The 25215-nt window shown below is 46.9% G+C and overlaps 1 protein-coding gene across 2 annotated transcripts in view; it reads right to left on the minus strand.

The window, feature by feature from the left end:
• Window positions 1-23553, minus strand: part of KCTD1 (potassium channel tetramerization domain containing 1) — a 69689-nt gene extending 46136 nt beyond the window's left edge. Inside the window, exon 1 of one of the 2 annotated variants that reach the window (XM_059488839.1) lies at window positions 23396-23553. In XM_059488839.1, coding sequence (XP_059344822.1) covers window positions 23396-23461 — 66 coding nt within the window. In that variant the 5' untranslated portion in view covers window positions 23462-23553. Of the gene's footprint in view, window positions 1-22913; window positions 23100-23395 lie in introns of those variants that run through there. The other variant, XM_059488856.1, reaches the window with a different exon arrangement.
• Between the last annotated feature and the right edge of the window lie 1662 nt (window positions 23554-25215).

The raw sequence follows: 25215 nt of genomic DNA on the forward strand, positions 1-25215 counted from the left end.
CAGAAGTTAAGTGAGACAACCCTGGACACAGGCTGTCGCCTGCCACAGCTGGAGCAGCCACCAAGGGGCAAGAGGCATTTGGCTGTGAAATAAATGTCTCCTCTGCCAGGCTGCCCTGTAATGGGGCTCCCAGAGAAGCTGGCAGTGGCCAGGAGGCTCAGCTCAGCTCACTCAAATTGCTGTTGAGGCAGTGAGCTTTGGATGAACTTACCCTCACTCAGAATAATACTTGAAGAAATCTTTTGTTGTGTTTGTAGGGAAGCAGGGGAAGACGAAGACTTCATTTAACCAAAACTAGAGGAAAGAAACTCACTGAAAATTTTGAGTGGTAATAATCAGTAAGACCGTGCTGATCAGGGGCCTCTCTAGGCCCAAACAGAGTTTTGAACCTATCTTCCGCAATACAGAAAACACAACTTTAAAGAAGGATAAAGACTACAAGATTGGGGACAAAAAATATTTTAAAAATTCATTAAAAGAACAGTTTTGAGTATCAAAAGTATGAAAGGGGTCAGGTTCAGAAAACCATCAACTATGATGAAATTATTTTTTTAAACCATTTGCAAGAAACCCACCACATTCCAATAGGGACCTGAATAATGGAAGAAACATTCACAAGAGGAAAAATTGACAGGTAAAGGGACAACTGTACATGGCAACACATCCAGAGTCTTTAAAAAACCAATCTCAGATAACGTATAGGAGATAATTGTGAAGGATTTTTTCTGGAACTAGGTAAATTTGAGGGAAACATCAAGAAGGCCTGACAGCTTGGGTCTCACTTCATGCTAGCCACTCAGGAGCAGTGGAGGAAACCATCAGCTCTCTCCTGAAAAGGTGTGGAAAGGGAGGAAAGCAGAGGCTGAAGCACTAGCTTTCCTGAAAAGGGCAAGGACAGAGTGCAACAGAGACAGGAGCACATGATGGGAGTAGGAAACCAAAGAATCCCCTTTTGAAACAACAAAGTCCTTCAAGGAAAAGGAAAGAGCAGACAGAAGAAGGAGAAGGCATAAAATTGCCAAGAGTGGGGGAAAAAAACAAAACCAAAAGCACACTCCTCCCAAATGCCAAACATTTCAGTTCACAGGTCTCTCCTCCAGAAAAAATATTTGAGAAGCTTGGCTTCAAGAACAGAAGATTTGTAATGTCAGAAAAAAAGGAGCATTTGAAACAAACAGGAAGGGTTCAGGAGTCTTGTGGTGATCACCCAGCAGAGCATAAGAGAACTTAACTTCAGTAACAATCCCAAAGTTGTAGATTGCCTCAGCTATCTTCCATCCCATTACAAATACAGTGAACTAGACACTTGACTTCTGATGAACACCATCTTAGAGTGGAAGAACCAAAAGGGAATAGCTTGAGGAGAGGTTTATCCATGGGGAAAGGGACTAGAGTGGAAGGATGAATGGCTAAATTTTGTTTTTCAGCATTAAAAACAGACCTCATGATTTCCACCCACACTGCCTTGCACAACGAACAGAACTTCAATCCAGAAATCAACAACGGGTGAGGGTATGAGTGTGCCTTATTCCACATATTTGAAAGGCAGCATGGAATGAGGTGTGGCAAGTGAAATTCCTAACTCCAGCCCTGGCCAGGAAAGATGGCTGGATGCCAACCATGCCATGAAGGTCTTGTCATATAAAATTCAAGTAAGTCCTGAGGTGCCCAACACTTTCTCACATTGAGGTGTGCCACAGAAAAAAATTATATCAGACTCACAGGGTTTGATAGCCACAGGAGTCTTGCCTGCCACATGCTTGCTTCAACAAAACCTCTCAACCCATCTCAGAGTGATGAGTCTTACAAAGTGCTCAGCATCAAGTGGCTTCACCGAGAATAACACAGTCCTGCCAACAGCAGCCTCGCTCAACCAGAAGCAAGTCTGGAAGTTTCTATGATGCTGACACTGTGGAATCCAGAAATAAGGATGGAGGTTCACCTCATGAAGGCACAATGAAGCAAGCCAGGAGGTTCATCTAGGACTGAGAAACCCTGAAGAAATGTGAATGCATGGCTGAGCTTGAGCAGTAGCAGTTACGTTATAAATGGTTTTAAACACAACAAAGGAATGGAAGATAAGCAGACAAACTCTAATACTCATATGCAAATTAGAATCAATGATGATGATTGATTTTTAGAAAGGTTCTAACGATACAATGCCAAATAATTCTTCCCACTTTCAGCCTGACACCATTTAGTGTATATTTAATTTAAAAAAACCCTGAGTATGGTTTTTTCTTCTCCCCCTTTTTCCACACTGACGTTTGTTTGCATTACATCTATTTTGAGCTAAATTAAATAGGAGAAGCAGAGTTTTGATTCAGTAGTAGCAATAAATGGGGTTAGCCTGGCATTGATCTGTGTAAAGGGGCCAAAGCTAGGACTGCCAGAAGCAAAACATGGTCAGTGAACTCTGCAGCACAAAGAGTGACCCTGCAGCTGAATTCCTAGCCCTGATTACAACAGAAAGAGACTTGCTTTCTTGAACAAAGAGTATTTCAGGCAGCAGATTAGCAACAGAAAGTCTACTTGCAATGGCAGTCAGAGGAAACTGACCAAAATTAAGAACCACAGCAGACTGGAGGATTTTTTAAAGCCTCTGAACAGTCCAAAACAAATGCCTGCCTTACCCTGCGTTTCTTGTATACCATTATCAAGTCCAAGTGCTGAAGAAACAATATTTTTCTTTTGCATTTCAGTTAAATAGCTTTAAGTTAGTAAAGTGTGAAGCAGGGAAGATGAGCCAAAATCTTGTTAAGGATAGCATGCCAAAAAAGTTCCCTTGAAGACTAAGAACATTTATCTTGCAGCCCTACAGAAAGGGCAATCACATTTACTCTAAGAGGAAAGGCTCTTTTTATAAATCACGCTTTAAATTCAGCCAGCAAATTTGTACAGAAGGAGAATTTCACAATCCTTAGGAAACACGGATCAAATTCGCTCGCTCTCTGGGCGTTTGAGCTGTTGTGCAACGCAGAGCAGGGAGAGCACAGCAGTAAATCTGCCCTCATGACTACCAAGTTTAATCACAGTGTATCTGCAATGGAGAACAAAGTGCCTCTTATTCCCACTGCACTGTGATCCCACCAGATCTCGAGCCAGGCAGGGTCGGCTCAGGCCAGCTTTTGGCCAGGGGCTGGCAGAGCACTGGAATCAGCCATTCCGAGGTTGAAGCAAGCTCACGTCTCACTCCCAGCGAGGCCAATTCACACAGGGGAAGCACACAAGGTGCTGGGCACACAGTCATCCCTAGCATCACCTTCAGCCACTGCTCCCAATGCTTTGGCAGGTCTGCTGGCTATCCACAGGTCCTGCACACAGTGAGAGGCTGGCAAGAAGCACAGCCCTGCCGAGGGATCCAAGGCTGCTGAGCAGCAATGCTTCTTTTATCCTCATTTTTTAACCCAGGACATCTGGGTGGCATGGTGCAGCATAGCCAGAGCTCACCCATGCTGGAAATCCTGAGGCAGGGCTGATGCCCAGCAGTGCAGCCCAACTCCTCATGCTGGCTTCACCAGGAGCAGTGGGGATCTCAGCCCCCAGGGCAGTGAGAGAAACAGAGGAGCACTCATTATCACTGCTTTGTCTTTCAACCTATTTCTTTTCCATATTTTACATGAGCATTTCCTTAAAGGCAAGGATCGCAAAACATTGAGCCGTGTCAAATCCTTATGTATAAGCTATTAAAGGTCTTCAGCCCATTTTCCCTGCACAAAGTCCCACTATGCAATTTTTGCTTGCTTCTTTACCAAGGAGAAAGAAGCAAGGTGAAGACCCACAGAGGAAAGGGGGGAGGTTTTAAAGAATATGTTGGCATACTGACAGCCTGCAAAAAAATTAAGTCAGAAATCTGTAAGACAGCACCTTGGCTTTTTTAATGCTGCTTGTTTGGTTTGCCACTTTTATTAGGGGTTGATTACATCCCTCTCTTGAGTTTTGCGGTGGCTGCAATGTCAGAGTGCGGGACGTGGTTGTCATGACTGGGAACTTGCTGACTGATTTACAAGAACATACAAACCAACATAACCAGAAGATTTTTATTATTCACTCATGTTCTAAATGTTCCTTTCACCTTTCATTGAATAAATCTTGAGAAAATGAAGATTTATTTCTAGTTTTAAATTCAGCTTCCCTTTTGGAGAAGGGTGCCTAAGCATAATATATATACCTTTGCATGGAAGAATCACCCCACAATATCCCTCTGAACAGCTCGAGGTCAATATACCCACATTGGTAACAGCATCTTAAAATTAGGTTGTCATTTTAACTGTTTAGTGGGCATTGAGCCATCTCAAATAGATCAGTTCATTATTAAAAGTGGCAATTATTGTAAATTATACTCTTCATAAGGGCAGCTACCTAAGCTTTAAATATGTTATGGTACCTCCCTGACCATTGCCTTTAAATGAGGATAGCTGAGGGCTCAGACATCATCATGCAGCAAATAGCTGTGCAATTTCGGACAACTCTTTTAACCACTCCTCTCCCCAGGGCTACCACCCCCATAGCACAGCTGGCAAAACAGACTGCATGCCCCTGCCTCCTCTTCTCCAGTTCACAGAATAAACGTGGCCACTCAAGTTACCAGTGACAGTGACAGCACCCAAAAAACCCAAATCCCTTGACCGAGGTTTGTTGTAGCTGCTGAAGTGCAGGCACACGGTTCCTTTTGCTGACTCCACAAGGGAGCAAAAGCCTTCCACAAAGGAGGAGGGCAGCCGAGGGCAGTAATATCAAGCTCAGATTTGCCAGGGCTTGTCTGTCAGAGGACAAAGTTTTGCATTTTAACCACTTTTGGCACATTCCACATTCGGTATTTTCAGGAGCTTTCTAGGATGTTTATGAAACAACTGCAGGGTAGGCAAGTAAATTGATGGCGGCTCAAAGAATGCCTTCCACATTCTTCTCCCATGCTCTTACCGTTGAAGTAAATGAAGATGTAGTTTATGTTTCTGTAATTACAGTTTGTTAAAAGGAGAACAGGTTGTTAAGTTATGGTAAGGAGCCCATGAGCCTGTCCTCTGCTTTGAATACCACAGCAATGTAGATTTTACTGAATAAAAAGACCAGTCAAAACATTACTCAGAGAGGATCTACACTCTGATGCCATACAGCATAGTCTGCAATAGTCACATTAATAAAACCAATCAATTGGAAATTATTCTTATGAGAGCTATTTTAACATAAGTCAACACTGTCAAGTTTCAGTCATCTCATATTTACTGAAAGGATACTGCTACACATTTGCTCTATGACATTTCTGTACCATACATCATCAGCTGTTTGCTTTTAATCCTGCATTTCCCCCATTAAATACTTACAGCATCTATACAGCCTCGTAAAACTCCAGTACAAAAGAATAAGCCACCAGAACTTTTCCCCATACATTACTTACCAACTTAACTATGTAACACAATGTGAAAGGTTTATGCACACCAGCTGGGTCTCATTACAGCTAAGTTTCTGTCTTTTTAAAGTGTACTTTATCTGGAATGCTGAAGTCCCTTAGAATTTCACTTTAAAATACTGAGCTGACATACCCACAACTCTCTACTGGAGGATGCTAACTCAGTAAATAGGTTCACAAATCAAATCTGTTGACACTTATTTCTGGAGTTTAAAATGCATCAGGTTCAATTCAAATATCTGAAGCCCAAATAAATGAACACCTCAGCCCAATTCAGCCTTTCCTCCTAAGCATCACTACAACTAGAGATACTACTCCTTGTACAGTATGAAAACCAGCAAGAAAAGTAAGAAAGGAAGAGTTTCAAGATAGCATTGGTATCACCTCCCTACTGATTGGTACTGAGGTTCAGAGGTACACCAGCTTTATATAGCAAGATACATCTAAAAAGCAGGAATCTGAGCTGTGATGCATTCAGTAGGAAGATGATCAAAGAGTTTGCTAAATACCCACATGAACCAAAGAAAGCTTGTCAAACATTTTGGTATTACCAGTTGAGAGATTCCTGTTCAATCGTGAGGCAAGAATTGCGGTTTAATAAAAGCACAGAACAAAACCAAGCATAAAAAAAAATCATGTGCAGTGATTTTATTTTTGTTGTATATTTGACTGTAATTACTGTCTTAAGTACTTTAATTGCCTGGCATCTCCTCAAGCGCCTTGCCTGTGGGGAGGGGAGGGAAGGCAGGGCAGTTTACAGTTTGTTATTAATGAATGAAGTACAAACAAGTTTACCTTGTCTGTAATCAACATTCCCATCAAAACAGTTTGAGAGGAAGATGTAAAGGGGTCCATACATCCCACAGGCCCAATGTGACTCTGTTAATATCTGCTTCTTAAAGGTTAACGTGCTTCTGACATGTCACACCTCAGAGGGAGAAGTGGCAAATATCTTTATAACACCCACATGAAAAGCATCACCTATCTGTCTATTTGTGTTCTCTTCTACAGACATCTGTTCCTGGCCACTGATGAGGGGATGGGGAATGGGGACAGTCCCCATATGACCTTCCTTGCATGCACTATAGTGAAAATAGGATATGCAAGAAAATCTCTAGGGTCCTTTACAATAGTGCTGGAATGACACACATCCAGTCCTTTTTCACTGGAAATAATTTTTGCCTGGAGTGGAAATGGAGTGGAGGGAAGCAAGAATAAATTACGAGAAGCAGCTCACACAGGATAAAATAAAATATAATTGTCTGCTTCATTAAGAAATTATTAGAGACAAGAAGCCATAAGTAAAAGTCAGTGAGTTATATGAAAAAGATGGTGAAGCCAGGAGGATGGAGAAGCAAACTGCTATTTTTCACAATTAATGAAAGACACAGGGTGTAGAAATTTGGCCATTAGTCCTGTTTTTCCTCTGAAATTGGTACAGGAGTCTGCTGCTTTGAGGTAACATCACATCAACAGCCTAGCAGACTACGCAGGCAAAAAGTGCACCACTGGCAGAGCAAGGTTTCTCTTGTGGCTGTCACCCTGCCCTGCCAGTCAGGAGCTCACCTCTGGGGCAAGAGCAACTCTTCACCACCCAGGCTGCCAACAGCAGGGACAGCCAGCATGAGTTCATGACAACCAACATGCAAGGATACTTGCCCACTAAGACCCAGCAGGCTGAGACTGCTAATTTTCTCAAAAGTCACAAAAAATGTGCTTTAGGAACAGCTAACACGCTTTCATTTTCACAGATGGGGACCTTTTTCCCCACCCCCTTTTTTTGACTCTTTCACTAGTGCAGCCAGAATAACATCTCTGCCATCTATCCTGTATCCTGCTTACAGCCTTCCATTAGCTGGTACAGCATCTCCAACATTGTCATCTCCTGTGTCTTGAAAACATGACTTACTTTTGTGGCACTGCCCCACTGGCAGCACACTTGTTGCTCCAGGGAAGCTTCATGTTGTGATGGCCACTTTTCTCCACAGTTAAACACAATTTTCAAGTCACAAAATGGCCAGCATATTTGACAGTTTCTCCAAAGCACATTCCTTATACAACTGTGCTCAAAGCATCCTCCTATCATTGTTAAAAAAGCAGATATTGCTGATCAGATAAACACTTCCCTTGAGTAAGTTTCTTACAAAATGCACAACCATGTATCTTGATATAGCAGCATATATAAAGCATGAAAGCAGACCCTGTAAATATTGATTTGAGCCTCCTACTCATGCAGATGCAACTTGATAGAAGAGATCATAAAAGTTTAAAATATATTTATGAAAAGAGTGGGGTACAGAATGATAGCAGCTTAACTTCCTCTCAAGAATGGGATGCTGAAAGCTAGCACCCAGCCATCTACCTACCAACAAGAAATTCCTGACTTCTCAGAGCTGTGACACCATGTGTTTCCTTAGGGGGGGGGAAAAAAATGTGTTTTGATCAAGCACACCACCATGGCATTTAAGGCTGTCATGTAACATGAACCGACTACACAAGAGAAATTCAGTCATTACCATACAGAGAACAGACTAGCATGCACAAGTCATTTTGGATGCAGACAGCTATTCATGCAAATGATTCAACAACTCTACTATTCCACTAGGAAACTGTGAGTCAGATAAACATGGGAAAAGCAAGACACTCCAATTGTCTCCCCTTGACTTCCCAAGTGCGCTCCCACCAGAGAGTGGAACTGCTCTCCCTGCTTGGCTTCATCCAGGTGGGATGAAGCTGTCTTTGAAAGCAGGAACCCACCAGGGTTCTTCTCAGGAATTTTATGGAGTAGCTTAAGGATTAAGAGAGTTTATGACTAGCTTCTACAGTGCTCTGATCAAAACCATGCTTTTCCCACTTCCTCAGTGAGCTTTAATAAGATGTGAATGAGAAATTGATCTGGACACTTTAGTTTACAAGGAGTATTTCAAGTAGCTTGAGGAAACTACTTTATTGTCCATTAGGCATAAAACCAAACACAATGCTTACAGGCCATTTTACCACTGTGCTGACAGCAGATTTCTTTCAGAATACATACCCAAAAACCAAGGCTTGTTCCAATACAAAACTCTACAGGAAACAACGGTTTAAATTTCACATTTTTGAAGGTTAAAGGAAAAAACCCTTTAGATTTTAGTTCCCCTAAGAGGCAATAATACAACACACTTAATTTAAGTCCCACTCACTTTTTTTTAACTCACACTAAAGTTGAAGAAAACTCAGATTTCCCTCTCGGCCCCTTAACTGTTCTTTTATACTTTTATCTAGCTTTTCTACTTTAAAGAAAAATATGCATAGTTCTTATTTGCCATCCCTCTGGGTCCACCTTTTCCTTGATCAGATTTTGTTTCAGTGCACCAACTAAATTTGTTAGTTAGCATTAGGAAAGAAGGATGTTTTTCCCCCTAATTTCTTCCTCCAATTTTAGCCCCTCTCCAAACAGAGACATTATCTTTTGATCTTTTGATCTTTGAATCCATTAAACCAATTCAGCAGAAGCACACTGGCATACAGAAGTTAATCTAGTTCCCCAAATGATATGCTGCAACAAGGTAGTTGGTAAAGTATTCTCACCCTGCTCTTCCTCTCCTTCTTATTTTCCATTTCAACTTATTACTTCCATCTCTTTCTTCTCACAAAGTAATCATGCTCTGCCTTCAAAATCCTGCTAGCTCAGTTATTTAACCTTTCTGGCCTCCTGATAGGTTGGAAAGCTCCTTTCCCCTTCTAAAATCTAATTGCTTCAGATAAAATAAATAACAGCTATTTCAGACCACTATAATTAACACTAAAGACAATTAAAGCTTTTCAGGTGGGGCTTTTTTGGAGCTTTTTTGATTATATAAAGATTGGGGTGAGGGGAAAGATATTTAATTTTTCCTTCTAGCATTAGTTCCCTTTTTGGGAGGGGAGCCTGAGAAGAGCTGCAGAACCCTGAGCCACAGGCAGGGCTGCATGGCCACTGCTCCAGAGGCAGTGGAAATAAAATAGGCAGAATGCTCCTGTGGCTGGAGCCTGAACCAGCTCCCTGCAGGAGGGACAGGCCATGGAGGGCACTGCCAGCCCTGTGCCAGGCCATGGAGGCACTGCCAGGCCCCGTGCCAGGCCATGGAGGCACTGCCAGGCCCCGTGCCAGGCCATGGAGGCACTGCCAGCCCTGTGCCAGGCCATGGAGACACTGCCAGCCCCTGTGCCGGGCCATGGAGGCACTGCCAGCCCCTGTGCCAGGCCATGGAGGCACTGCCAGCCCCCGTGCCAGGCCATGGGGAGCACTGCCAGCCCCCGTGCCAGGCCATGGGGAGCACTGCCAGCCCTGTGCCAGGCCATGGAGGCACTGCCAGCCCCTGTGCCAGGCCATGGAGGGCACTGCCAGCCCCTGTGCCAGGCCATGGAGACACTGCCAGCCCTGTGCCAGGCCATGGGGAGCACTGCCAGCCCCCGTGCCAGGCCATGGGGAGCACTGCCAGCCCCTGTGCCAGGCCATGGAGGCACTGCCAGCCCCTGTGCTAGGCCATGGAGGCACTGCCAGCCCCTGTGCCAGGCCATGGGGAGCACTGCCAGCCCTGTGCCAGGCCATGGAGGCACTGCCAGCCCCCGTGCCAGGCCATGGAGGCACTGCCAGCCCTGTGCCAGGCCATGGAGGCACTGCCAGCCCCCGTGCCAGGCCATGGGGAGCACTGCCAGCCCCTGTGCCAGGCCATGGAGGCACTGCCAGCCCCCGTGCCAGGCCATGGAGGCACTGCCAGCCCTGTGCCAGGCCATGGAGGGCACTGCCAGCCCCCGTGCCAGGCCATGGAGGCACTGCCAGCCCCTGTGCCAGGCCATGGAGGCACTGCCAGCCCCCGTGCCAGGCCATGGGGAGCACTGCCAGCCCCCGTGCCAGGCCATGGGGAGCACTGCCAGCCCTGTGCCAGGCCATGGAGGCACTGCCAGCCCCTGTGCCAGGCCATGGAGGGCACTGCCAGCCCCTGTGCCAGGCCATGGAGACACTGCCAGCCCTGTGCCAGGCCATGGAGGCACTGCCAGCCCCTGTGCCAGGCCATGGGGAGCACTGCCAGCCCTGTGCCAGGCCATGGAGGCACTGCCAGCCCCCGTGCCAGGCCATGGAGGCACTGCCAGCCCCCGTGCCAGGCCATGGAGGCACTGCCAGCCCTGTGCCAGGCCATGGAGACACTGCCAGCCCCCGTGCCGGGCCATGGAGGCACTGCCAGCCCTGTGCCAGGCCATGGAGACACTGCCAGGCCCCGTGCCAGGCCATGGAGGCACTGCCAGCCCTGTGCCAGGCCATGGAGGCACTGCCAGCCCTGTGCCAGGCCATGGGGAGCACTGCCAGCCGTGTGCCAGGCCAGGGGCAGCTGCTGACAGGGTTAGGGGAGCTGGGTAGCTCTGGCAGCTCTGCTGCTGGTAATCTATGCAGAACAATGCCACAACACCAGAGCATCCCACAGCAACTAGGTTGGTAAGAAGACAACCCTGTAGCAAAAGAAGCATCCAGTCAAATCAGTCCTGCACTTTACAGATATAAAAATGCCTTAATAAGTTAGAATAGTCAGCTGAGTTACCAAGCAGGAGGAGGTGGAGGAGTGTGGTTTGCTGTTTTAGCAAAAATTTGGACATGGGCCTTCTGTATTAAAAAAAAAATAATCTCATCTATTATATTTTTTTCCTGGAAAGATACAGATTTGACCTGATGCCTTTGTATCTCTCAACAATTAAAACAACATACACAAGCTTCTGAATATTTTACATGGCAATCACAGTTACTACCATATCATTATCCTGTACTGTAAATCTAGCCTACTATTACATTCATGATTCTGATTATATCCACTGGCAGTCTGGAAGTGAATATACTGAGAAAAACTGAGTGGTTAAAGTTCTACTTTAGCACAAGAAGGAGAGATCTTTTCTTAATTCATTACCACAATGAATTAAATTCAAACTCTAAAGTCTTGAATTATCCTCCTCTGTACCATGGGGATAATTTTGCCAGTTCCACAGTAGTGTAGTGCTACTTCCACACATCAATACAATGCATTAACAACTCAACTAATACTATGTTTACTATTGAGTCTCTGCACATTCTATATGCCATGCTCATTTTGACACATTTGTACTTCCTAGCTTGAATAAACCTCATTTTCCTTAGCTTTTTAAAAATTCCTTACTTTTGATACTTTCCAATGCCTAAACCTGAACAGAACAGCTTGTATCTAGAGTACTTTCAGTGGAAACAACCAAAAAACTTGTATTCAAGTGCATTTCAAAAGTAACACACTAAAAGTCTCATGAAAAAGGTAACTTACAAAGACTTCTAAGAGATAAAACCAGTAATAAGGTTACTTTGAAAGTGTGTCAAATACCCCAAAAGGAAAGCAAAACTACAAAGTTCTGAAAGGACATAAAAGTTTTATTCTTGCTTTTCAAAAATCAAACTGTAACTGTGTTACACATACTGCTCTGAATTGGCAGCAGCTTCAGCAAGCCGATTTTGCAGCAATTTGAGGCTGACACCGAAACCATGTTAGTCCCATTCTACCTATTTTATTTTCAAATGGTACTTGAGGAGGAAGAAAAGCAGATTCAAAGACAAGGGAATTTTGCATTGCCATCCCTGCTAAGGAATATGACTTTTTCAAGTGTTTGTGCTGGGAAAAAAAAAAAAAAATCATAATCATATTCTTACCAGATCCAGTCAGTTCTAGAGAACTTAAGTTTTCCTCACATGATTTCATGGACCACATAGCTTTGTCTTATCTGTTCTTCCTCAAAGAACATTTACTTTTGCCCTCCCAAGTAGTCAGTCACTGATCAGTGTGTGTTTTCAGAGAAAGTGTTTTGGTTTTTTTTCCCAAGAAACTGTATTTTCAAAGAGATAATCAGCAAGATACATACTTCAGCATTATTAAGAGACAAGAGAAAATAAACCTAAAAGCTCAACAGATCATTCTGAACTGCTGATTAGTCAAACTGTGCAAGCTTAGAGCATCTTGTTATTTCCCCCATCCCTTAAAAAGCATTTTAAGAACTTGAGCAAGATGTGAACCTGGTCTTGCAACAATCTAGGAGATCATGCAGAAACTACTGTATCATGACAAGACAAGACATTTTCTAAACTCAAGATGGAAACTAGTACTGATCAACTTGATAAAAGCCTACAAAAAGCATCACCACAAACAGCCAGTATCACTGTCATATCTGAGATAAGGAGGAATAGCACACAAGGTTTTTGTGTGACTAGCCAGTGCTGCTAGTTATAAACATTAGAAACACAGGGAAACCCTCAAAAAGGCAATCAGTTGAAGGAGGCTCCCTCTTTATCTGAATTGCCAACAGTTTGTACTACAGCCATAGGATTCTGTTAGGACATCTGTGCTCCCATTTACACTTTCCAACTTGTCAACCCAACTCTCAGCTAGGTCCTCCCCATTTGGCATCAAAACTAGATGGGTTAATTACAGCACTTCAGATGACTCGAATTCTTCTGAATGGGGCGATTTCAATACAAGGGAGGGAATTTATCAGGCATGCCACAGGTGAAACAGCCAGCCCTTGTTAAGAAGGAAGGAAGGAAGGAAGCTATTTAAGTCAACTTCATCTTCCTTGCTTCTCCCTCTTCCCCACATTTCAGACAAAAGATCAAGAAGAGTCTCAAGCCATTCCAAATAGAAATGAAATGAGGAGGGCAACACGAGTGGATTTCCCCTTCTCTTTCACACTAAACCCACACACCAATGCTCCCACCCCCACACTGGCCAGACACACCACACACTTCTGCTGCTACTTCTCCAGGGCAGCTTCCAACCAGAGGATGCTCAGTAATTAACCACTGGTGCTACTGAGCCCAAGAGTTCCAATGCTGTCCCTTGGTGTGCACTGCAGACACCTCAGCACCCATGAAACAAGAGCTCTCACCAGCAAGGTGAGGACAAGCTGGTCTGGTCACCCTGCATCACAGTAAGGGCTCAGTATGACCACACTGGACTTGAATGACTCAAAGCCAAGGCATCAGACACAGGATGCTGCCCTTACTGCAGACCGACCTCCCTCGGCCACTTTTGAAGCCTCCTAGAACCTACAGAGAAAAATCAACAGCAGCAGCAGAAGCAGCTAAAAATATCACTGTGGTGAGTAAAAGCTCAGGATTCAGCTGAAGGGTGTTGAGAAATCACTCTTGAAATTATTCCAGTAATCTCTCATTTTGAATAAACATAAGCGGACACGCACACACAAAAGGCTTAAAAGAAGGTGGTTTAGGAATTTCTGCATTACATTTCTGACAGGCTGACACAGAAGTGCTAACTGAGTACACACAGGTGCAAATTTGCAGGGGAGCCTGAGAGCTGTGGCTCCTTCATTAGAACTACCAAGCAGAAGAGTCTCAAGTGCAAAGGCTCCTCTTCCTCTCACTCCTGATATCAAAAACCAAACTAAAACAAACAACAGCATCATCAGACCTGGTCCCTGGGCACTCTGACGAGGAGAGTGAGAAGTGAAGCACTGTGGTAGAGTTAAGCTCAGCTCAGAAATCACCCTAGCACCTCCACAAGACTTTCTGGATAAGGAAATAGAAAAAGGAATGCCAAAATTCCTTTGGAAAGGAAAGCCAAAATGCAGCTTTACACCTTGCCTCCTGTAAAGAGTTTTCTGCTCTCTTCCCTTTACACAGACAAATGCTCCAGCCTGTGTTACCTGAACAGTATCAAACAACCTTTGTTCCACCACGAGCTATCCTCACTACCAAAATGCTTCACTCAGTCCCCATCTCTTATGTCCACCTTGGGGAAGGACTGGTTTCCTACAGCTGTTGACACTGTTTGAAGAGCAGTGATTACCTCCTTCCAGAAGTCACACACTAATGCATTATATCCAGCCTACATGACCTATTTTAAGTACCAAGAACATTGCAAACCACATCAGAACACTCAGGGTAGGATTTGAACCGAGTCAGAAGTCCCAAAAAGGTGCTAGCTCAGAACTGTGCTATATGGAGCACACGTGTCCTAAACATACAGTGAAAAAAACAAATATATATATAAACAAAATCCATACATTGGTAAAGTGAATGAGGCTAGAAAATGTCATTCAATTTCCATTTCATTAAAATGATCTGTCCTAGCTACAGAAGTGTACTGGTGCACATAACAGGCAACCTTATAAATTAACTAAGAATTTATTGGAAATGTTTATAATACATTTGTGCACTGCAATTTTGATTATTTTTGAAACTAGAAGTTGTATTAAGAACACATCAAAGATACTTGTTCTCATCGGGGATCAAGTCCTTAGCAAGTTTGAAGGTTTTCAGATCAACTAAAATTGGCTGAATGCAAAGCATGTAAATTTCTAAAAGCCCAGAAAAGCCATTTTTCCTTGTTGATAATACCCCCAAAACAACCAGAACATAATTCAATTGTGCATCTTCCAATGTTACTTTCAGATCAAGGTATTACAAGAAGTTCCAATCCCTTCCTTATTCCCCATTCTAATGCCTAGAAGATTCTGAAAGCATTCCCTGGAAACATGATTATATATTTTTACTGTCTCAACACTAATAAATCTCTTCCACATCAGATAAAATGCAGTTACCAACACTTGTCCCTTGAATCCAAAATATGATAAAAAAATTATCTTGCACATACATATTTGGCTACATGCCCTTAACAATTTCCTTCTGAAAAGAAGGGTGCATTTGTTGCTTCAGAAACAGAGAAGCAAAATAATAAGAAAGGACGCGGGGAAAAAGATGAACAGAAAGGTTTCGAAAGTGACTGAAAATCTACAACATCTCTAATTAGGTTCCAGCTTCCAACACAATGGTGGGGGTACCATGGCCTGTTATCAAGTTTATAGCCAAGGGCACAAGACAATACAACCCCACATTCAATTTAATTACAGCCTATGGCTTTTGCAGTAGTGGTATGTTTCAAAGGGTTTAAGCACTCATTTATTTCTACACCATACATGAAATAAAGCAGCTCCCTGTCACACAGACTCACCAATTAGACTGAGCCGTTTCTGATCTCTTGCTCTCTAGAAACAGAGCAGTGGGCAATGGGAAATCTTTTACAGGATAATCACAGAATACTTTTTATGTTAAAAAAAAAATATCAGCTCTCTGCTGCCTTTAAGCTTGTGCGTTTTATCTTTGATGTGCACAGAGTACCAACATAAGTAATTTCAGATTCTATAGGATGTAAAAGAGTGTCAAAATACAGCAGCACCTTCAGTGATGTTGTTTTTTTTCTCCTGATTGTATCACAAAAGTCATATTTATTTGAGCTACAAGGAACTGGTCACCTCTTGCATTCCTGCCATCGCTGAAGGCTGGACAAAGCAAGTTCTCTGACCAGTTCATGTGATGCAACTAAATAAAATTAGTATAACTTCTAAAAAGGAAAAATATTTTGAAAAATTAAGCGATAGTAGAAATCACCAGCTGAAATAGTTGCACAATTTAATACCTCAAACATATCATGCCAATGCAACCAAGAGGACCTACAAAGAGAGTATTGGACCTTTAGCTCCACAGCCACCATTCTAAATGCATGTATCAAAACTCCATCCTTGGATCTGCTCTGAAATACTCTCCCAAGCCACCTAAAATCAACTCCCTAACAGCTCATTCAACATGGACCAACCTCAGTCAAGGAAAGAAAAGCCAGTTCCCTTCATTCCTTTCAGTGCATGTACTGCCCCCAAAGCTGCATATAAGATTACTACACCTAATCTCTATTCTGCTTGTTTTGTACTCATCTTGGGAAACACTCACATGCCTAGCAAGCTTCATCTTCATTATAAGGAATGTATCCTGGGATATCCTACTTCCTTAAAAAGAAAAACCCTATCTTCCTTCAACAATCTTTAGAAGCACTCAGTTACAAATAACACTGACTTCCACCCAAAAGAGCCATAGCCAGGATTCCTGCATTTCACTACAGAGATTGATATGAAAGCTTTGGGGACCAAACTTTACACCACTACTACCTTATCCCCCTGCCCTCCAAGGATTTCAGAGTAATTTTGATGAGTATTAGGTATAACAGTCCCTTCCACAAATCTGCTTTCCACATCTGTAACTCAGCAGAAGATCATAAACCTTCCTAATTAAAAAATCTGTAAGTAACAAAGTAACAAACAGCAGGCTCAACGGTAGATACAATTTCTTAAACCATAGATTAGAGTTTCTTTAATCCTTACGTTCTATGATTTAAACCTCAGCGCTTCTTTTAAAAATGAAAATTAGAAAACTGTGGATTTTCTTGCAACCTGGGATAATCTGGTAATCAAAGAGAAGAGCACTAACCATGCAGTAGGGCAGCCAGCACAGCACTAACCTCTGAAACCTGATCAATAGCAGCACTGTCACAAGAACTAACAAGGTCTTTAGCGGTCATCAGTCTTAACAGCCACTGTACTTCAAGCCCTTGAGATAGGGATATTGCTGCATCTATTACCCTGCAGAACTAAAGCCTAGCATCCTTACACCACCATCCTCAGCGTCCTTTCCTGAAGCGACCTGATCAGTTCTCCTGCCCTGCACACTGGGGAAGCACCTACCAACCATTCTGGTCAGAGTTCTAGAGATACTTGCACAAAACACAAGTCTATTTTGTGGCCAATTAGGAAATGTGCAGGATGTTCCTAGATCAGATTCTTATCTACTTCCTCCAAAATCCAACACTAAAAGGGGTTAGACTTGTCAGCTACTTTTGATTTGCTCCCGGTTGTGCCTACTGTCTACTCCTATTCCTCACGTTCTATTGTTCTGCCTTCTTTTGCAAAACCTGCAGCCAGAACTAGATTTCTGGTTCAGGTCAAAGGAAGCCCTTCAAAGAGAATATAAGGCAATGAAAAGGCATGTGCCAGATCAAAAGACAGCAAAAAGGGCAACTCTGAATTTAAAGCAGAAGGAAAAAAAAAAAAAAAAAAAAAAAAAAAAAAAAAAAAAAAAAGGCATTTCAGGATTCCCCAAAACAGCTAAGACAAATGCACATGGTTCAGGTTTTAATGACCAAGCTTTTGGTAGATATCTTAATAGCTAATAAATTCTTCATAAACAGGCCAGAGAAACACAACTGAGTTACAGAACAAATGTAACCAAAGCATTTGCAAGTGACAGGCAGCTTTCCTCCCCCCTGGCAGAGGCCAAACTATTTTCCTACACCTATTTTTGGGTATTACTACTGTGGTAAGTTCAGCATGTACCAGATCTATAAAACCCAAAAGCTACCACCACATTGTAGCACCAAAAGTTCAAGCTTTAGCTATTGTTCATCTTTCAGCAGCATGGGAGATGAACAACAGCCAAATTACATCTCTCTGTCATCAACTTGAACTGAAGTACTGCTGTCAGTGGCAGGAAAATTGCTACACTTCAGAGCAAATAAGAGCTGAAAAGAAAGTTGTGCCATGATGGCAGTGCTGTATGCTTAAAATACACTATAAATGCTGCTCTTAAGGTTAAAACCTAAAGCAATAGTTGGATCAAGATGAACATTTAATGTACCTTTCCTGAGCTCTGGAGGAGGCTCCTACCAACTCAGTGTTGAAAAGACAATTTGGGGCTAAACAAAAAATGGAAGCTACAACACAAAAGCATAAAATCAACATTCTTGCTCAGACAGTCCATGCAAATTGAAGACATCCCATTTAGTACTTTCATATTCCACACTTTGCTAAATGCTATTAAAAAAAAAAATCAAAACTCACAGTATAAGGAATATATGCTAAGATACCCACACATTATGCCACCACTTTTCACCACAGTATTGCACAAATCCATGAGTTCTGCACAATCTGTCCCCTGGAAGACTAGTTACAAAGACAACCAATAAACCACAAACTTATGACCTTCATGTTTTCAAGGAATCAGTAATATTTGTCAACAGTGGAATTTACTGTCATGGTACTTGATGAGATATATTCAGTAAAAAGGCCTAGAAACTCTTTGTTTATAATTAAGCAATAATGATTGAGGGCCAGGGCATTTCCTGGGGATTAATGACCAGGCTGGGAGAGCCAATGGCTTGAGGCAATGCCTTGGGCCATTAACCTCAGCCAGTCATTAATTTCCCCAGGAAATGCCCTGGACCTCGATTAGTGTAAGTATCATAAAAGGTAGCTAGAGAGAAAAAGTTTAGCATTAACAGTCTCCCAAGGAAATCCATTCCACAACCAGTATTTTTTCATTTTGTCACATCCCAGAAGTGCATAAGTTAAGACTGACACAAGAAAAATTGGTGATAAAAACGGAAAAAAAAAAAAAAAGAAAAGAGATACTTTTTTTTCTGTTATAGATTTACATTAATGAGGTTTGTAGCAAAGGCAAGATTCAGCTACAAAAGTGAGTGGGCACCTTGTTTAACTCGTGAAATTATGAATGGAGGTGAACATTTTCATATAATTACTGATAAAACTCACATTGTCTAGTTCTATTACCCTCGCTGACTGCTCGTTTTCTTTCTTGATACACTTAGGAAGACAGCAGATGCCTGTGCACTCTATTTTAGCTATTTCTCCCTGTCTCCTCACAGCCCACTGCTAATGAGAATTACAGCTCCAAACGCTTCCCGCAGGAAGCTCAGCTTTGCAACAAACACTACAGCAGCTGGATTTCTCCTCGCCTAAGCTTTCTGCAAGTGTGAAAGGATTTGTGGGCCAGGGTAGAAATAGAGCTCTCTAGTCTGACAACTGAAAGTACCAGGACGCCTCATTTAACAGGTTAAAGACACACACACACTCCCTGACCACTGACTGCTCTGCCCAGTTCCCTCTTCCCCTTCCCAGACGCACATGCAGCGCTCCTCCTCAAAAGCTGAACTGTGCCCGAAGTTCCAAAATTGCTTTCAAGACCGTTAAAAGCAAGGGGAAGAGGAATCTAGGGTTAAATACAGCGAGGAGCATTAGCTTTTACCTGGAATAATGAGCTAGAACAAAAACATTATCTGCACATAATCAAGCCTCTAAGCCATTCAGAGACACCAGATACACACAGCAGGGGATCAAGCTACAGCACTCCACTGAAGTGGTCCAAAAAAGCCTCCTCGAAAGAAAGGAGAGGTCACAGGTACATTAAAGAACATAGATGCTTATGCAGGCATTCGCTGGGAGCCCTGCCCTCCCCCTCCCCACCCCAATTAGCCTTCAGGCTGGTTGATTAGTTGGCAAACTCTTTGAAAGGGTCAGTCTGTCCAGAACTGGTATTTCCACTCGGGAAACAGCTCAGGCATGTCATATACCTGTGCCTGCCCCGCGCCGCGCTCCCCGGCTGACGGCGGCGATCCCTGTTATTACTTGACACAAGAATGTCGGAGGGGTTTCGTAATCATGTAGGGCAGCCAGCAGTAATGTTCTTGCCCGAAACGCGGTATTTTATGGGGCACAACGTAACTGCGTACGCTTTACAGATTCACTTGGAATGGCTTCCAAACTTCAAGGCAATTGCAGAGGTGCAGCGAGGCTTTAATTGAAGTAATTTAGCTCCGGCGCTCCAACACCCGAGAGGAAAGTGCTTTTGGAGGGGACGGGGGGCAGGCACCAGCACGCACTGGCACACGGCACAGGGGGCTCTGCAAGGCACACATCAAGGCACAGCTCAGCAGCGTTTTCCACAACACCGTTTTACCTTAACCAAACACATCTAATGAATTTGGGCTCATTCCACGGCTAAGCTGCACCTAAACCCGTTTAATTGTGCTCTTACTGTATATTTCGCCACTATGGTAACTAAGGCAAGTAAAGCCAATTTGCCTTAAAAAAAAAAAAAAAAAAAAAAAAGGATCACTGCCAGGAAACAGAGCTATTTTAAATAAACAGATACAAGATGAATGCAATTGCCATATTAACCCTCTTGTTAACTTCTGAAGTTTAAAATTACACCCTCATTACTAGTGTGTAATTGAGTATTCTCCCGGCTGTTTCTTGCATTTGAGGTTATTCAAATAGTTCATTAGCACATCAAGAACACCACACACACTAATGATACCTGATGCCCCTATCTACTGTTCTGGCCCGACTTTCGACATCTTCCGCAAAAAGAGAAATAAAAGAGGGGGGAAAGAACTAAAAAGGAGGAAAAGGGGAGCCCATAGGGCTGAGCTCTCGGTGCTGCCACTGAGGGGGAGCATGGCAGCACCCAGGCACCAGTCAAGTCCAACACCCAGGCACACAGTGAGTGGCCACTGGACCAGTGGCAGGGCATGAAGAGACTGAGGGGGGCAAGTAAGTTGGATAACTCGCGTCTGGGCTCTCTGGGTGCCTGAAGAGTGAGCGTGACCCAAGAGCCACCCCAGTGCTGGCAGTATGCCTGAGTGCCCAGCCTTGGGGCAAGAAAGGAGGGGGGCAGTGCAGACTATGTGGGGCAGGGTGAGGGGCTGCCACTTTTTTTCTCTTTTTTTTTTTTCCTTTTTCTTTTTCCGGTTACCTGTGTGGGGGTAACAATAGCAGGTGAAACTACTGTGGGTGAGGTGGTGCTTCTGTGCCCGTTTGCTTCGGGGAGGAGGTGAGGCAAGGGGTCGTGTTTCACTGAGACCACCACCACGGCGGGCGCAGCGGCATCCAGGGGCTCGGCGGGGCGGCGGCAGAGTCTTTTTGGGGAGGCAGAGGGCCCACAGGCATCGCCGCCGGCCGCAGCCCCTGCCGGGAACACGGCCTCGTAGAGCGCCCGCTTGGCCGGGGCCACTGCGGCCGCTTCTGCTTTCACCGGCGCAGCGTCCCCGTCTTTGGGCAGCACGTAGGGGTTGGCAGCGGGCGGCCGCGGCCGAGGCCCACCATTGAGGGGGGCAGGGGTGTAGCAGCCCCCGCCAGCGGGGTGGTGGAGGAGGTGGTGGTGGTGGGGAGGGGGGTGGTGGTGCTGGGGTGGCTGCAGTCCTCCCAGCTTGGTGCCAATGCCAGCGATACTGTTGAGGGTGGCAATGGAGACGGCACCGATGCAGTGGTTGGTGTAGGTCTTGGAGAGCTTGGCCGCCTTGGAGAGCATCTGCATGCGGGTACCCAGGAGGTTCTTCCCGATGGCCTTGTTCTCGTACCAGGTGATGTCCCCCTCGCTGCAGTGGTCCCGTGGGCGTTGGAAGAAGGCCTTGCAGAGGGGGTTGCGCTTGGAGAGGTACTTGACAAAGCTGGCATAGGGGCAGAACTCTGTGCCAGTCTCATACATGCGAGGCAGGTTCTCCTCATCGCTGCTCTCCGCCCGCTTCTTGCTCCAGGAGGACGAGCGTGACTTGTGGTAGGGCCCCAGCGCCTTGAAGTAGACAAACTTGCGTCCGTCCTCATCCACGGCCAGCCCAAACGAGTCCTCCTCCAGCTCCCGCTGGTTCTCCCGGCCGCGGGTGCAGAAGTACATGCAGGTCTCAAACCAGACCTTGTTGAGGAGCCCGAAGGGGCTCTGGGTGCTGAAGACGCTGCACGTGTAGAGCTTGCGGAGGTCGGCGCGGGTGATGGCCTGCTTCTGCACCACCGGCCCGGCGCCCTGCTCCTCCAGCTTGCGGATGACAGCGGCCAGGGTGAGGTTGGCGGCGCGCAGCTCGGGGTCCTTGGTGAGGTCGAGGGTGCGGCAGTAGGGCGGCTCGTTGAGGTAGCGGTTGAGGGAGCTGCGGATGCTGATGAGGGAGGACTTGGAGTAGAGCTGCCCGCTCTTGGAGCGCGCCTCGGCGTAGAAGGAGCGCAGGACCCGGCAGAGCGCCCCCTTGTCCATGGTCTCGAAGTCGGGGCTCTGCGCCTTCTCGCTGAGGTACTCGCGGAAGATGCGCACGGCGTAGCGGGTGGCCAGCCGCGTGTTCTCGCTCAGCCGCGCCCGCTCCGGCCGCTGCAGCAGCAGGGCCGCCTCCAGCTCCGCGTCCTCCGCCGCCCCCCCGGGGCCGCCGCCGCCGCCGCCCCCCGGGGCAGCCGCCGCGGCGCCCCCCGGGGCAGCCCCGACGCCGCTGCTGCCGCCGCCCGGCGTACGGCCCGGGGCGGGCGGCAGCGGCTCCGTCTCCTCCTCGCCGTCCCACTCCAGACCCATCTCCTCTTCCTCCTCCTCCTCGTCCAGCAGCAGCCCCCCATCGGCTCCGTCCTCCTCCTCCTCGTCCCCCGTTATCTGCACCTCCTGGATCTCATCCTCCTCCTCGCCCTCCTCCTCCTCGCCGGCGCTGCAGTAGCGGTGCGGGCGGGGGGCGACGCCGCGGCCGGACGGCCGGTCCCCCGCATTGTTCCCGCCGCCTCCGCCGCGTCCGCCGCCCCCTCCGCCGCCGCCGCTCCACTCTCCGCCGCCGCCGCCGCTGCCAGGCATTCTCGCCATATTGCCGTCTCCCTGCCAGTCCTCGGGCAGGGCGCATGCGCTATATTGGACCGCAGCGCTGGAGCGCTTTTGTGTTTTAATGACCTTCAGCTACCGGGAGGCAAAGCCGGGCTCTTAAAGGGGCCGCGCTCCCACTGGCGGCGGCGGGGAAGGGGCGGGAGAGGCTGGCATGGATGGGGAGGAGGCTGAGTCGCGCTGAGGGGGTACCGCGGGGAAGGGAGCGCTACTTACCGCGCCCGCCGCTCACCTCGGGTCCGTCCCGTCGAGCAACGCTGACGGGCGCCGGGAGCGGGGGGGACGCGCCGGGCAGGTGCGCCCCGGCCCGGAGGCTCCCTCGCCACCCCCGGCGCCCGTCCCACCTCCCCATCCCCGAAAAAGAAAGCACTCCGCCTGTGGAGCGGCTCTCTCGGTAGGGACGGACCGCCACCGAGCTGCTACGACGCCTCGCACCTCCTCATTCCACAGTAACTTAAACACAGACCAAAAAGGAAAAAAAAAAAAAAAAAAAAAGAAACCCCGCAAAGCGAAGAAAAGAAAAAAACAAACAAAAACCCAAACGAAACCCAACCCCCCCCCCACAGAAAAGGCTCGGGCTGTGCCTTTCCGCAGCACGGCTCAGACCTCGATAGGATGCTGCCGGGGAGCGGGCGGAGGAGCCGGCCCCGTTCCCCGCCTGCCGCGCTGCCGCGACATCGCTGCCGCCGACCTCGCACCTTTAATCGGGCGCCCGGATTTCGGTCCAGGGGCTCGGGAGGAGACGGGCGCTCGGGGCATTGCATCCGTGCGGCTTGCAGTCCGCCCGGGAACAGCCAGTCGGTCGCCGCGGCGCTCGCTTGGCTGGCGGGAGCCCCGGCGAGGCTGGCTGCGGAGAGGGAGCAATGAGGGCTCGGGGGCTGACGGGCGCTCCGGGCCGCCCTCCTGCTCGCCGGGGCTGCAGACCTCAGGGTAGCCGGAGGGGCCTCGGCCCCCCCGTGCCGCCGCTGCCTCCCACCGCGCCCGCCGCGCTCTTCCTCCGCTACCCTCCTCCGCGACGGAGCCAAACCCGAGGGGGCTCCCGCCACCGCGCCGGGGTGCGGAGCCGCCGGACCCAGAACCACCCGACACTTCGCGGGTGTTTTCGCAGAGGGGAGCCCCGGAGCGGCGCGGCGCGGGCGGGGGGCGCGGAGCCCCGCTCAGCCCTGCCCCCCCCGCCCGGCTGTGCCGCGGGAAGGCGGCTGCTGCACGCTGCCTTCCTCAGCCTCCTGCCCGGGAAGGGACCGGGCCGGGCTGCGCTCGGGCACGAACCAGGGCATGAGCCTGCCGCGGGGAGAGGAGCCTGTCCCACTCGGGACGAGGGGGGTCCCCGCTGGTAGCCCCCCAACTCTCCAAACCAAAGGACCCCACAGAACTCCCCGTGCTATTTAGCCGGGCCATTTCTTTTATTCGGTACGATGAAATAAATATTCATTGCGACTGCTGGCTACACCTGAAATTATAGCCCTAATTGCAGAGCTGTTGGCCTGAGTTACCACATTTGCTGCTTACTCATCCGTAGGAATCGCTCAGCGCCGGGCCCCGGCCGCGGTGCTTCCCCCGGGAGGGCTCGGTGCCCGCCGGTGCCGGGCGGTGCCGAGCCCCGTGCCCTCTCCCCCGGGGCAGGGACCGACGGCCACGGACGGGGCGGCCCCGACAGCCCCAGCTCCCGCCGTCCGGGAAACGTGGGATGCCAAAGAAGGGATGTGCAAATTGTTGAGCAAATTAGGCCAATTCGAAATAAATAAGCGCTGCGGGAAGAGAGCCTGCCACTCCCGGGAAATAATTGAAGAGAAAGCCGGCACTGTTATATTGATGTAAGCCTGGAGTAATTACACGGAGGTCAAAGTTGTTGCACGCACTACAGAAGTTGTGCTCACTCTGTAGTTTGAGAGCGGATTATGTTCCCTCTCAGGTCGATGGCACATATATAAAATTCTGCATTTTTTTCCCTATGCACGTAAGAGGATATAAATAAGGATTTTTTTCCCCCCTTTCCTTGTCATACTCTATCTGTAACCTAATCCTGAAACAAAGTCTCAAAGACCGTCCCATGAGATGGACCAAATGCTGAAACAGATAGCTAAAACAAACAGTACCTTGTTGTGGTTAAAAGCTAAATTCCCCAGACAAGCTCCTTTTAGGAGCTATTACAACCCACCCTAGAAGACAGAGAACTGCAGGGTTTGCAGCATAAACTTTTTTTACAGACATGATTTTTCTTTATTGTTCCTGTAAATGCTAAAAATTATGTGATCGGCATTGACCTTTGATTTTGTTTTACGATGGTGGAAGAAACTTTTTTTTAAAGACCTTTTCAGAGCCATATGAGTGCAAAAGGTAATTGAATATTTTTTTTTAACTTTAAAAAATATGAACACGAGGTTGACAGCTTCTGTACTTGGATGTTCATTTAATCACCATTTTCTGATTGCGGGAGGTGAACTGTGTTGACAGACTTGCAGATGAATATGCAGCCCAGTATACGAATAGTAAGTATAAAGGACATAAAGAACTTGCA

This window comes from Ammospiza nelsoni, chromosome 1 (genome assembly GCF_027579445.1).
Source record: "Ammospiza nelsoni isolate bAmmNel1 chromosome 1, bAmmNel1.pri, whole genome shotgun sequence".
NCBI classification, from domain to species: Eukaryota; Metazoa; Chordata; class Aves; order Passeriformes; family Passerellidae; genus Ammospiza; species Ammospiza nelsoni.